The following is a 13,472-nucleotide window of genomic DNA, read 5'->3' on the forward strand; positions in this document are numbered from 1 at the left end:
CTGCCTCATATTAATGGTCTTGTTACATTCTGTCCTCCTGGGATGTGTATGACCAATTAATATGGGCATTCAGGTAGTATAAATGTTACACTGGTCCTACCTGTCTGCCTCATATTAATGGTCTTGTTACATTCTCTTCCTTGGGACATGTATGACCTATTAATATGAGCATACAGGTTATATAAATGTTACACTAGTCCTACCTGTCTGCCTCATATTAATGGTCTTGTTACATTATCTTCCTCGGGACATGTATGACCTATTAATATGAGCATACAGGTAATATAAATGTTACACTGGTCCTACCTGTATGCCCATATTAATGGTCTTGTTATATTCTGTCCCCCGGGACATGTATGACCTATTAATATGACCATACAGGTAATATAAATGTTACACTGGTCCTACCTGTCTGCCTCATATTAATGGTCTTATTGCTGAGAAATGTTATATTCTGTCTTTATGTTAACGATTTCTTCCAGGCTCGGGGCGAGCGGTGTTGTAAGAAATCCTGCCTCCTGTCTTCATTTTAATATCACTCCCATCTCATGCATGTCAGTTGTGGAGCCAGAATCCCGCGCCTGCGCCCTGCACTCCCTCCACAATCCGTATTTTTTTCTCCCCTCTATGGCCACTGCATTGAGGGACCTTCTGCGCAGGCGCCGGCGACTTCCCCTCCAATGACCTAAGGATAAGTCATCAATGTAACAGTAGTGGACAACCTCCTTAAGAATATTGAATAAAACTAACCAAACGTTCAATACAGTAATCAACAAGAAATGCATCATACAACATAAAATGGGTAATATTCATCAATAATGTCCAATTCTTAGACAGGGCACACCTAAGCAGACAGTCTTATATTCTGCCAAATGTATAAAATTGGATTTTAAGGATTTGAATATGTGTTTCATCTTTAGCCTCTTTGGCTTACTTTGTCCTGAAAGTTGTGACAAACTTTTTGGATTATTTTTTGTGTCATGGTGCCGCTTGTTAAGTGACTCCCCTTCTGAATAAAACATGCCCCCTTGTCAGACAATGTCAGAAAATGTCTAAAACACATAATTAATACAATAAACGTCTATTGCTTTGCACTGATGAGGGGAAAATATCTCAAAACATGTGTCTGTCAATGGAGCGTCTGGTTTGGCTTCTCCTTATCCTAAGTCATGTGACAAGGTTCGTTAATGGGTCGATAATGACTTTTAGGATTGTCACTTCCAATAGGTGGCGTTATAGGTCTAGTCCTCCTCCAATCTGAAGAAGCAGTTTGTATATTTAGGTACCTTCTGATCACTTTTGCATCTAAACCTTTCCAGAGAAGTATCCTTGACTCCATTATTTAGTACTCCATATACAATTCTTCGTCCTAATGGATCTATTTATTCCAGAGGTTCCTTGCACTGAGAAATGTATCGCACGTTTTGATGAGTGTAAAATTTCTTGAGATTCTAAATTAATAAAATGACCACCACAAGAGCAATTACCATACAACCGGCTCACATTGCTCCATCACGAGCGCTACAGAACAACTTGACAAGGTCATGACAACATAACATCTCCTTCCACGCATTTTTAAGTCTGGGATTGCCAAGAATCATTAGGATAGACTGAACAGGGGCGAAGGTCGACATCAGCATGAGCGTTAACCAAAATCCTGACTCAACTTGTACAACAATAGAAAAATAAAAATTCACTATCACAGCATAAAAGGCCAGGTAGAAAAGAAGGAAGTAGGTCATTCTACAAACCACCCTCTCGTATGGCGTCAAGCGTCTTTTGTCCTCTGTGTCCATACCTCTCTTCATCTTCAGACTGTGTTGTTTCAGGGTCCATATAGTGCAGATGGTGGAGATCAGTATTATCACAACAGGTATGGAAGAAGTTGCCACAGCAGCGTTGATAAGTCCTACTTTGTTCTCTGCTAGCACCGTCATGACAGATGGAGGACTATCCGTGATGTTTCGAGATCTGGTCTGATGAGTAAGGAGCAGTAAACTGCTGACGAAGCTGATGGTGAGGGACACAACCTCAAGGATCAACAGCATCCAGGGAACAATGGAGCTGATGTGGAACTTCACCCAGGAAAGAAGTCTGACCTGGGATATCTTGATAAAATAGAAGAATCCCAGACCGGCGGAAAGCCACGCACAAGAGCCGATGGTGTAGAGTAGTAAGATGATGTACACGTAAGACAGGACATATGTGTATGAGGCGTGACGACCAATATACTCATCCATGATGCCCGCAGCTATCAGAATACCGTAATTCACATTCGAGGCGCAAATGCACAACACAATTTTATTACTGTCGTTCATGTTTTTCTCTCTGTAAAAGTCATAGAAGATGATGGAGATAATAAATACATTAAAAAATGTCCCTGCAGTTAACTCCAGGGATAAAACAATGACGAAGGACAAGACGTCAATATCCATCGTAATATTATCAACTGTCTCTCCTGGCTCAAAAATGTTTTTCTCCAGAACAATCAGAATTGTCTCATATTATTGTATGATGACCAGTGACAATCCGTATGTGATCATATCCATGTATCCATTCTGCTCATGTATCTCAGCTTTGCCTATTAATGGCTTCTGATAACATCTGCGGAGTCTTACCTTCATCCGTCTCCTCCTCACAAAAGTTCTGTAGAGGGAAGGGTCATGGTGATTGGTACTTTTTATCTCTCTGACAAGTTAAATGACGGAAGACCACAATTTGTTTTCATGCAAATACCTTCCATCTACAATTTCCACTGACATACGGTATATCTGTAACAAGGAGGATAGAAAGGAAAGGTTATGCAAAGCGTAGAGTCACTCTCACCTTTTCCATAGTAAAATCCGTTGCCATAAGTCTGGTTTTTACACAGAATTGTTCCTATAAATATGTAACATACGGGGCCTGATTTATCAACACTGCCATAGTTGACGCTGGTCTTGATGAGGAGATGTGCTGGAGTCACGCGTATGCTTCTTCATGAATCAGGAGCGTCAGATGAGTGGCCTACGCCTCAGTGGGCGCCTCACCACAAATCTTACTCCAGTCCTTAAAATTAAGACTTAAGTCATACATTTGACAAGCAATTGTCGCCATGCCCCCATCCCAGTTCTGCCTACTTTTTTGGAGCTGGGCAAAGATTGCATGAGAACGTCAAAAATCACAACATTTTAGCACAGCTTCGAATTTAACCAATATTAGGTAACCTTTTAAAAACTTTTTTTTAAAAACAAGTCATAAAGAAGGGATGACGCCAAATGCACAGAAAATGCTGGCTAATAGTAAAAAATAATTATATGGCCTGGCATTGGATTATCAGATTCTGAGCAGTCATCCTAAGGGTGGTCCAAATGGCTAGAAAACTAATGATGGCCAAGACCTAGATTGACCCAACGTGAGATAAGGAATGAAGTCATGAACTTTGCTTTTATCCTAAGTATAAAACACAGGTTAAAATTAATCGGCCGACCACAGCAGAATACGGAGAGTCGGGTCGTGTTCCAAATACTAACTACAGCGACAGTGAATATGAGACTTAAAGATAATGAAAGATGTTTGTCCTGAAAATCTAAATTCAATTTTGAAAAGATGGAATCAAAGATGAAGCTTTTTTGGAAAAATTTGTTGATGAGACCAATGGTACAGAGAAGTTTGTTGTACCTCCATAAATAGTGGGATCTCCTGATATCACTCATTTCTTTTGTTAGCAGCTCATTGCCTGAGGGACCGGCCACCAATGCAGTCCACATGTGGTCTGTCTTTTCCTTAAAAAGTACCTGTAACTTTGAAACGCGTAGAGTAAGAAATAAAACCACAATTCATGTCATACATTCTAACTCAAACTGATATCTTTCCACTGTTCAACAGCGCAGAAGATTTCCACAGAATTTTTTTTTCGATACGGATATCTGATGGTCACAGTGTGACCCGTGGATCCACAACAGCTGACAATATATCCTACAAGTGATCAAAAACAGGCACCAGGTTAGCACAAGCTGGTATTTTCTCCTTGATGCTTATGTAGATAAAACCCTATTTTGTGCTATTCTTTCTCCCCAGTATATGCACTAGTCAATCAGGAGAGCAGCAACCACCAGGAAGCAGGAAGTCAGATGTGTGGCAGCGGTGCGCTCCTAACTATAGAAGGTGGGGCAACTCTTAGTGTTCTGCAGTGCAGTCAAAAAGATATTGGTGAGTTATTTACGTATTGGACATTTCCTGGGATAATTATCACTCTGTATCCTCTGCAGTCCACAATTCTAAATAATAGCAGCCCAATGGTAAAGTGAACCTGTGACATTGTACCCGCCGTATGATCTGTGAACAGCGAAGGAGAAGCTGAGTAGAAATGTTGCAACATTTCACAGCGTAATATTCTATATTAATAATAATATCTAATTCCTGCTGCGGATAGTTTGGGCACCATGAAATAATGGACAGGTTACCTTTAAATGAAACAACAGTCAATACAAAAGAGACAGGCCACCATCATAGGAGAAAAGGCAAAAAAAGTTATATTAATGTCTTTATAAGTCCATACACTGCACTCTTCAATTTGGGATTTCCAAGGATTAGGAGCAAAGCCTGAGAAGTTGGATACATTAAAACTATCATCCATAAGAAAGACAATACAGATGAATTAATGATAACTGGGTCTGAAAGGGCTAGAACTGATACAACAAAGAATAACAAGTCAAAGAGAACCCGTATGACCATTATCCTGACCGCTTGGTAATGTCCTTGCAGTTGGTCAGATGATAGGCTAGAGTCACTGGACCCGATCCTCCAGATGTGTCTCACCAAAGTAGTGACACTAAACCCAATAGAGACACAAGTCACGCAGAAAGGAAAAATAAAGCCAAATAGTATGCAGAAGATTACGTAGTAATAGTGAAAGATAATTTTTTTACCGGACAAGTTTTGGTAGTCAGTTGTGTTATGATAACTTTGCAGCATGGTTGTCCAGGGTAATTGAGAATGAAAGGTGGCCGAGACCAAGACTGACCCAGCCAAGAGATAAGGGAGGAAAGCAATAAACTTTGTTTTTATCCAAAGTAAAACCCGGTGGTTGGAATTAACCAGCCGAACAAAGCAGAACATGGAGAGCCAAGTGGTGTTCCAAACATTCACATTAATGAAAGTCATTTCGAAAGCTAAAAGAAATAAAAGAAGGTCTTCATTCAACAAATAATAATCGAAAGTCTCACAAATGCTATCAAAGATCAAGCTTCCTTGGAAGAGGATGTTTATGAGTCCAATGCTAACGAGAATTTTCTTGTAGTCTCCTGATGTAGTAGTGTCTCTCCGGAATCTCAAATTCAGGGCAACAATAACAGAGTTAAGGAAAATCCCACAGATCCCAGTGATCACTGTGAGAATAAATCGTGCATTCTTCAGTTCTGACCTCATGATCTTCAGACTGTGATCATCAATCCTCAACCACAATGAAAATCTTGAGTATTCTCAGTAAGAAGAAGACTGCAGATCTGTGTCTAATGCTTCTAATCATTGCAAGCAAATATACCTGCAGTCTGGATTTCATAGCTGGATGATATCTGATCAGGGTTCTGTGTTCCAGTCCTCGATCACCTGATACTTGTTCATTTCCCTGCAGGTCAATCTCCATCTGCTGAAATTTTCCACATTACGTTTTAAAATATAAAATGTCAGTGTACGATCAGACAAAGGGACAAAATTCATAAATGATATGTTAAAAAGACAATCTACAAATTACATTATTTCACCATTATGTTGTCTTATTCCCAAAAATCAATTAAAAGGGCTGCTACTAGGTGCGCTCTTTCTGTCTGCATTTCTGTTATTTTGTCAAGTGTAATCTTTCTCTAGCAGCACTGACCATGAAATTATAGGATGTGGAGATGGAGCTTTCTATATGAAGGTAGGGCAGGAAGTGAAGATGATCTTCATCTCTCTATAGGAAGTGGGATGGTTCTTTCCGCTCTACAGGAAGTGGGGTTAAATCATTTTCTCCCAACAGGAAGTGAGAAAAGGTTTTTGTCTCTCTACAGGAAGTGGGGAGGATCTTTGTCTCTCTACAGGAAGTGGGGAGGATCTTTGTCTCTCTACAGGGAGTGGGGAGGATCTTTGTCTCTCTACGGGAAGTGGGAAGCATCTTTGTCTCTCTACAGAAAGTGAGGAAGATCTTTGTCTTTCCACAGGAAGTGGGGGATCTTTGTCTCTTTATGGGAAGTAGGAAGGATCTTTGTTTCTCTACAGGAAGTGGAAAGGATCATTGTCTCTATACAGGAAGTGAGGAGGATCTTTGTCTCTCCTCAGGAAGCGGGGATGATATTTGTCTCTCTTCAGGACGTGAGGAGGATCATTGTCTCTCTACAGGAACTGGGGAGGATCTTTGTCTCTCTACAGGAAGTGGAAAGGATCTTTATCTCTCCACAGGAAGTGGGGAGGATCTTTGTCTCTCTACAGGAAGTGGGGAGGATCTTTGTCTCTCTACAGGAAGTGGGGAGGATCTTTGTCTCTCTAGAGGAAGTGAGGTGGACCTTTATGTCTCCATAGGAAGTGGCGAGGATTTTTCTCTCTATAGCAAGTGGGATGGATCTGTGTCTTTATATAGGAAGTGGGGTCAGATCATTAGATAGGGGTTTTGTCTCTCTACTGCCCTCCTATCAAGCTACATACAGTGAAGGAAATAATTATTTGATCCCTTGTTGATTTTGTAAGTTTGCCCACTGATAAAGACATGAACAGTCTATAATTTTAAGGGGAGGTTAATTTTAACATTGAGAGATAAAATATCAAAAATAAAATCCAGAAAATCACATTGTATAAATTATATAAATTTATTTGCATTTTGCAGTGAGAAATAAGTATTTGATCCCCTACCAACCATTAAGAGTTCTGGCTCCTACAGACCAGTTAGCCGCTCCTAATCACCTTGTTACCTGCATTATAGACAGCTGTCTTACATAGTCACCTTTATAAAAGACTCCTGTCCACAGACGCAATTAATCAGTCAGACTCTGACCTCTACAACATGGGCAAGACCAAAGAGCTGTATAAGGATGTCAGGGATAAGATCCTAGACCTGGACAAAGCGAGAATGGGCTACGAAACCATAAGTAAGACTCTGGGTGAGAAGGAGACAACTGTTGGTGCAATAGTAAGAAAATGGAAGAAATACAAAATGACTATCAATCGACATCGATCTGGGGCACCATGCAAAATCTCACCTCGTGGGGTATTCTTGATCATGAGGGAGGTGATATATCAGCCTAAAACTACAGGGAGGGAACTTGTTAATGATCTCAAGGCAGCTGGGACCACAGACACCAAGAAAACCATTGGAAACACAATACACCGTAAAGGTGCCTATAAGGTCTCCTGCTCATGAAGGCACATGTGCAGGCCCATCTGAAGTTTGCCAATGAACACATGGATGATTCTGTGAGTAATTGGGAGAAGGTGCTGTGGTCAGAGGAGACAAAAATTGAGCTATTTGGCCTTAACTCAACTCGCCGTGTTTGGAGAAAGAGAAATGCTGCCTATGACCCAAAGAACACAGTCCTCACTGTCAAGCATGGAGGTGGAAACATTATGTTTTGGGAGTGTTTCTCTGCTAAGGGCGCAGAACTACTTCACCGCTGGGAGAATGGATGGAGCCATCCTCTCCATTACTAAGCAGTGGGCTTGATGTCACCTGACAATACAAAGGTGACATCAACCTCACAAATATGAACCCCACTTGCCACCGCTACAGGGCAAGTGGGAAAAGCCAGGCAAAGTGCCAGAATTGGTGCATCTAATAGATGTGCCTTTTCTGGGCAGCTGCAGGCTGCTTTTTTTAGGCTGGGGAGGACTATATCATTACCCACTTACCAGTCTGAGAATAGCAGCCCCCAGCTGTGAGTTTTGCCTGGTTGGTTAACCCCTTTCTGACCTCAGACGGGATAGTACGTCCGAGGTCAGATCCCCTGCTTTGATGCGGGCTCCGGCGGGGAGTCCGCATCAAAGCCGGGACATGTTAGCTGTTTTGAACAGCTGACATGTGCCCGCAATAGTGGCGCTTGAAATCGCGATTCACCCGCCGCTATTAACTAGTTAAATGCCGCAGTCAAACGCAGACAGCGGCATTTAGCCGGCGCTTCCGGCCGAGCGGCCGGAAATGAGCGCATCGCTGACCCCCGTCACATGATCGGGGGTCAGCGATGCTTCTGCAGAGTAACCATAGAGGTCCTTGAGACCTCTATGGTTACTGATTGCCGGATAGCTGTGAGCGCCACCCTGTGGTCGCCCGATCTATCAATAAAAAAAAGCATTAACCTGATCGCTAAACAGCGTAGCGAGAAAAAAATTTGAAACGCCAGAATTACGTTTTTTGGTCGCCGCGACATTGCATTAAAATGCAATGACGGGCGATCAAAAGAACATATCTGCACCGAAATGCTCGGCACGCAAAAAATAAGCCCTCACCTGACCCCAGATCATGAAAAATGGAGATGCTACGGGTATCGGAAAATGACGCAATTTATTTTATTTTTTTTTTAGGAAAGTATTGAATTTTTTTCACCACTTAGATAAAAAATAACCTAGTCATGTTAGGTGTCTATGAACGCGTACTGACCTGAAGAATCATAATGGCAGGTCAGTTTTAGCATTTGGTGAACCTAGCAAAAAAGTCAACCAAAAAACAAGTGTGGGACTGCACTTTTTTTTGCAATTTCACCGCACTTGGAATTTTTTTTCCCATTTTCTAGTACACGACATGCTAAAACCAATGATGTCGTTCAAAAGTGCAACTCGTCCCGCAAAAAAAAAAGCCCTCACATGGCCAAATTGACGGAAAAATAAAAAAGTTATGGCTCTGGGAAGGAGGGGAGTGAAAAACGAATACAGAAAAACGGAAAATCCCAAGGTCATGAAGGGGTTAAAGAAAATAGGGGAGAAACCACGCCAGGTTTTTCATTCACTTATTTATTTATATTGCAAGCGGTGGCTGAGGAATACCCTGATCATCCGCTCCTGCTGTCACTGTTATTAGAGGCAGCAGGTGTCGGATGATGGGAGTAATAGTCCCAAAAGCCCCCACGTACTGTCATCGTTCTGACTTTAATATAAGCCGGAGCAGGGGAGAATGATAAGAGCTGTCTTCAGCACCTGCCACCGGAGAACAGCACTTACTGTAGCGCTTCTTCCCCGGCGGCAGTCCGTGTGGCACTGATGAGGCACACGGGTGGCACACGGTTGCCACACATGCCACGCACATATTGCACACACGGACACACAGACATATGGACATGGATATCTCTGGTACCGTTTTTTCCGGTACTGGAATTAAATGGACATGTGAAAGAGGCCTAACGCACAATGTTATGTGTCTTGAGGAACTCATCTGGCCCTTGTATAAAAGCTGTTATAATGTCGGCCATTACTACCTCTTGTGGTTGGCAATCTGACTGTAAAGAACCCTTTCCCATTTCTCTGCCGGAATCGCCTTTCTTCCACCTGTAATAAGTACCTTCTAGTCCATAGTATGGTCTTTGGATGGAGTAAGTCATGCACCGTCCTTTGTATTAGCCACGCACATATTTATACATATAAATGAGATCTTAAAAACGATGTAGGATACAATGTGTCAGATATCATCCAAAGACAGTCATAGACATGATCGTTGTTGGCCGATGTTTTTAAAACGTGCAGTCATTTTAAACAATAAACCCCTTTTTCCTTCTAGCAACAATCCTGTGTCCGCCTGTCTTTGGAAGATACCTGACATGTTGTATCCATGGGCTGGTGCCTCGGTAGATCGGCTTTTCTCCTACCTCATGCTCTTTGACTACACCAGTGGAATCCCTCTTCAGCTGGCTTCCCGAGGAGCAGCCATCCCTGTTTTTCAGGTTCTCAATAATTTTGTGCCTTTCCTAGCACAACCTGCATGGTGAGCACTTCATAATTCAGTGCTTTCCCTCATTCTACCACTCATTTATTACCTCTGTGAAGCGCCTGCCTGTTCTTATCTTTTCTTCGAACAACCATACTTTACCAACTTGGGCTCCACATGAACATTAACAATAACGTTTAGTAGAAGCGTTTATGAATTATTTTTTAGACTGTTGAAATTGTGGGTAAACACAGAATGTATGTCGGTCATTGCTGATATTGAAGGTACGTTGCTTCAGTCATTTCTTATGGACATCATTTTGCTGCTTTGAAGAAACAGTAAAAACAAAGTACAAACAGAAACAAGATATTGTACAGATTTGCATCAATTATGTGTTCTGCTGATTTTTCTGCAGGCGCCCGCCACTCCTCCATCCATCATCCTCCTGAAACCATCCTTCATGCCATCATGCTGCTGTCGGTAAAGATCATCAAGACAATCATTTTAGTCTTGACACTGATATCTGGACTCTCAATGAACTCATCAATAATCTCCGAATACTGCAGAACCTGGAGCCAGAAGCATCAACCTGCTGGTTACATTCTCTTCTCCACAACGGTAACTCATCTCCTCCTTCAGTGCTCCATCACTCTTGATGGTTCCTTGTATCTGTTTTTTAGCTACGTGAGGTTTGTTCAAGAAGTCTACATCTTGGACTTGATAATTCTGTATTTCCTGATAGAACTGAGTTTCTGGCATGCCACCTGGCTCTCCGTCTACTACTGCCTGAAACTGGTCAACCTTCCCAACCAGTTCTTCATCCAGATGAAGCTATGGTTCTCTCCATGTGTTCCTCTGCTACTCATAGGATCCCTCATAGGCTCCCTTGTAATTAACATACCACTTCTCTGGACTCTACAGATAACCTTCCATTCCAATATGACTGATCATATGCTTGAAATTGATTACCCACATATAATCTTTAACTTGATGTTTGGTTGCTTCTTCCCCTTTCTTATAACTTTCACATCGATTGTGCTCAGCATCCGCTCCCTCCTGAGTCATATCATGAAGATGAAGAACGGCGAGAATAACTTCAGGAGGCCTCAGCTAAAGGCTCATGGTGGAGCAGTGAAAACCATGGTCACGCGCCTGATTCTAGACTTGATTCTTTGCTTGGTGTCTGTGGGTTTATTAATGGCAAAGTTACGTGTCGACATAGTGGTGGACACGCTCTGCTGGCTATTCCTAATGTTATATTCTACTTTCCAGTCCATTATATTCATTGTAGGAAATCCAAAACTGAAGACAAACTTATTTCCTTGCAGCAGGATGATGAGGAGACATTGAAGGGAATAGAAAATGTGTTTTATGTTCTTTAACTAGACAACATTTTACATAAATTCCATATTACGCTGTAACTCTACTGTAAGTATGAAATAATGCTACATACTAGAAGAGAAAGTAAAAACACAAATTATCTTATGTATTTCATAGCCACTCCTTGTTCTCAACGTATGAAGCAGATCTCTCACCAGATTTCATATAGAGTAAATACATCATTAGACTGATCTTAGTGCTGAAGAGGCCGGTATATTTACTGTGAAAATCCATGTCAGAAGGGGTGTGTCATCCTGATATTAAGATAAGAATTTTATGAGTCTAGCTATAGAATGAAATTAATCATAGGTCATGACATTGAACAGCTGTCAGTCAGGCTGGAAGAGTGGGTGAGAGGAGACTGAACAGCTGTCAGTCAGGCTGGAAGAGTGGGTGAGAGGAGACTGAACAGCTGTCAGGCTGGGAGAGTGGGTGAGAGGAGACTCAGTCAGGCTGAGTGGGTAAGTGAGTGGGTACGGCTTTGGACTGGAGCTAAACAGTTAACATCAATGAGTAGCGCTACAAAAAGTCACAGTGTGGCCAAGGCCTTAGCCTTATATCTCCTTATTTTCCCGGCCTTAGCCTTACATCTTATTTTTCCAACCTTAGCCTTCCATCTCCTTATTTTCATTGCCTTAGCTTTACATCTGCTTATTTTCCCAGCCTTAGCCTTACATCCTCTTATTTTCCAGGTCTTAGCCTTACATCTCCTTATTTTCCTGGCCTTTGCCTTACATCTGCTTATTTTCCCAGCCTTAGCCTTACATCTCCTTATTTTCCCGGCCTTAGCCTTACATCCTCATATTTTCCAGATCTTAGCTTTACATCTCCTTTTTTTCCAGCCTTAGGCTTACTTCTCCTTATTTTCTAGGCCTTAGCCTTACATCCTCTTATTTTCCTGGCCTCAGCCTTACAGCTTCTTATTTTCCAGCCTTAGCCTTATGTCTCCTTATTTTCCAGGCCTTAGCCTTACATCCTCGTATTTTCCAGGCCTTAGCCTTAGCCTTACATCCTCTTATTTTCCAGGACTTAGCCTTACATCCTCTTATTTTCCAGGACTTAGCCTTACATCCTCTTATTTTCCAGGACTTAGCCTTACATCTCATTATTTTCCAGCCTTAGGCTTAGCCTTACAGCTTCTTATTTTCCAGGCCTTAGCCTTAGCCTTACATCCTCTTATTTTCCAGGCCTTAGCCTTAGCCTTACAGCTTCTTATTTTCCAGGCCTTAGCTTTAGCCTTACATCCTCTTATTTTCCAGGCCTTAGCCTTACATCCTCTTATTTTCCAGGACTTAGCCTTACATCTCATTATTTTCCAGCCTTAGGCTTACATCTCCTTATTTTCATTGCCTTAGCCTTACATCCTCTTATTTTCCAGGACTTAGCCTTACATCTCCTTATTTTCCTGGCATTAAGCTTACATCTTCTTATTTTCCTGGCGTTAAGCTTACATCTCCTTATTTTCCAGCCTTAAGGCCCCGTCACACACAGCGACGCTGCAGCGATACAGACAACGATGCTGATCGCTGCAGCGTCGCTGTTTAGTCGCTGTGTGGTCGCTGGGGAGCTGTCACACAGACCGCTCTCCAGCGACCAACGATGCCGAGGTCCCCGGGTAACCAGGGTAAACATCGGGTTGCTAAGCGCATGGCCGTGCTTAGTAACCCGATGTTTACCCTGGTTACCAGCGTAAAATGTAAAAAAAACAAACAGTACATACTTACATTCGCGTCCCCCGGCGTCCGCTTCCTGCACTGACTGAGCGCCGAGACCGGAAAGTGAAAGTACAGCACAGCGGTGACGTCACCGCTCTGCTGTTAGGGCCGGCACTCAGTCAGTGCGGGAAGCGGACGCCGGGGGACGCGCAGGTGAGTATGTACTGTTTGTTTGTTTTACTTTTATGCTGGTAACCAGGGTAAACATCGGGTTACTAAGCGCGGCCCTGCGCTTAGTAACCCGATGTTTACCCTGGTTACCAGTGAAGGCATCGCTGAATCCGTGTCACACACACCGATTCAGCGATGTCAGCGGGACCTCAACGACCAAAAAATGGTCCAGGCCATTCTGACACGACCAGCGATCTCACAGCAGGGGCCAGGTCGCTGGTACATGTCACACATAGCGAGATCGCTACTGAGGTCGCTATTGCGTCACAAAACTTGTGACTCAGCAGCGATCTCGCTAGCGATCTCGCTATGTGAGACGGGGCCTTTAGCGTTACATTAGTTATTTT

The 13,472-nt window shown here is 42.5% G+C and overlaps 2 protein-coding genes across 2 annotated transcripts; one reads left to right on the forward strand and one right to left on the reverse strand.

The window, feature by feature from the left end:
- Nucleotides 1-1,499: 1,499 nt before the first annotated feature.
- LOC143785223 (taste receptor type 2 member 39-like) lies at nt 1,500-2,435 on the reverse strand. The gene has a single exon (XM_077273940.1). The coding sequence runs from the start codon at nt 2,433-2,435 to the stop codon at nt 1,500-1,502; it is 936 nt and encodes a 311-aa protein (XP_077130055.1).
- Nucleotides 2,436-10,118: 7,683 nt separating this feature from the next.
- LOC143785226 (taste receptor type 2 member 4-like) lies at nt 10,119-11,209 on the forward strand. Its single transcript, XM_077273942.1, has 2 exons — nt 10,119-10,143; nt 10,275-11,209. The coding sequence occupies exons 1-2, from the start codon at nt 10,119-10,121 to the stop codon at nt 11,207-11,209; spliced, it is 960 nt and encodes a 319-aa protein (XP_077130057.1).
- Nucleotides 11,210-13,472: the final 2,263 nt, after the last annotated feature.

The sequence above is a fragment of the Ranitomeya variabilis genome, chromosome 7, assembly GCF_051348905.1.
Source record: "Ranitomeya variabilis isolate aRanVar5 chromosome 7, aRanVar5.hap1, whole genome shotgun sequence".
NCBI lineage: Eukaryota > Metazoa > Chordata > Amphibia > Anura > Dendrobatidae > Ranitomeya > Ranitomeya variabilis.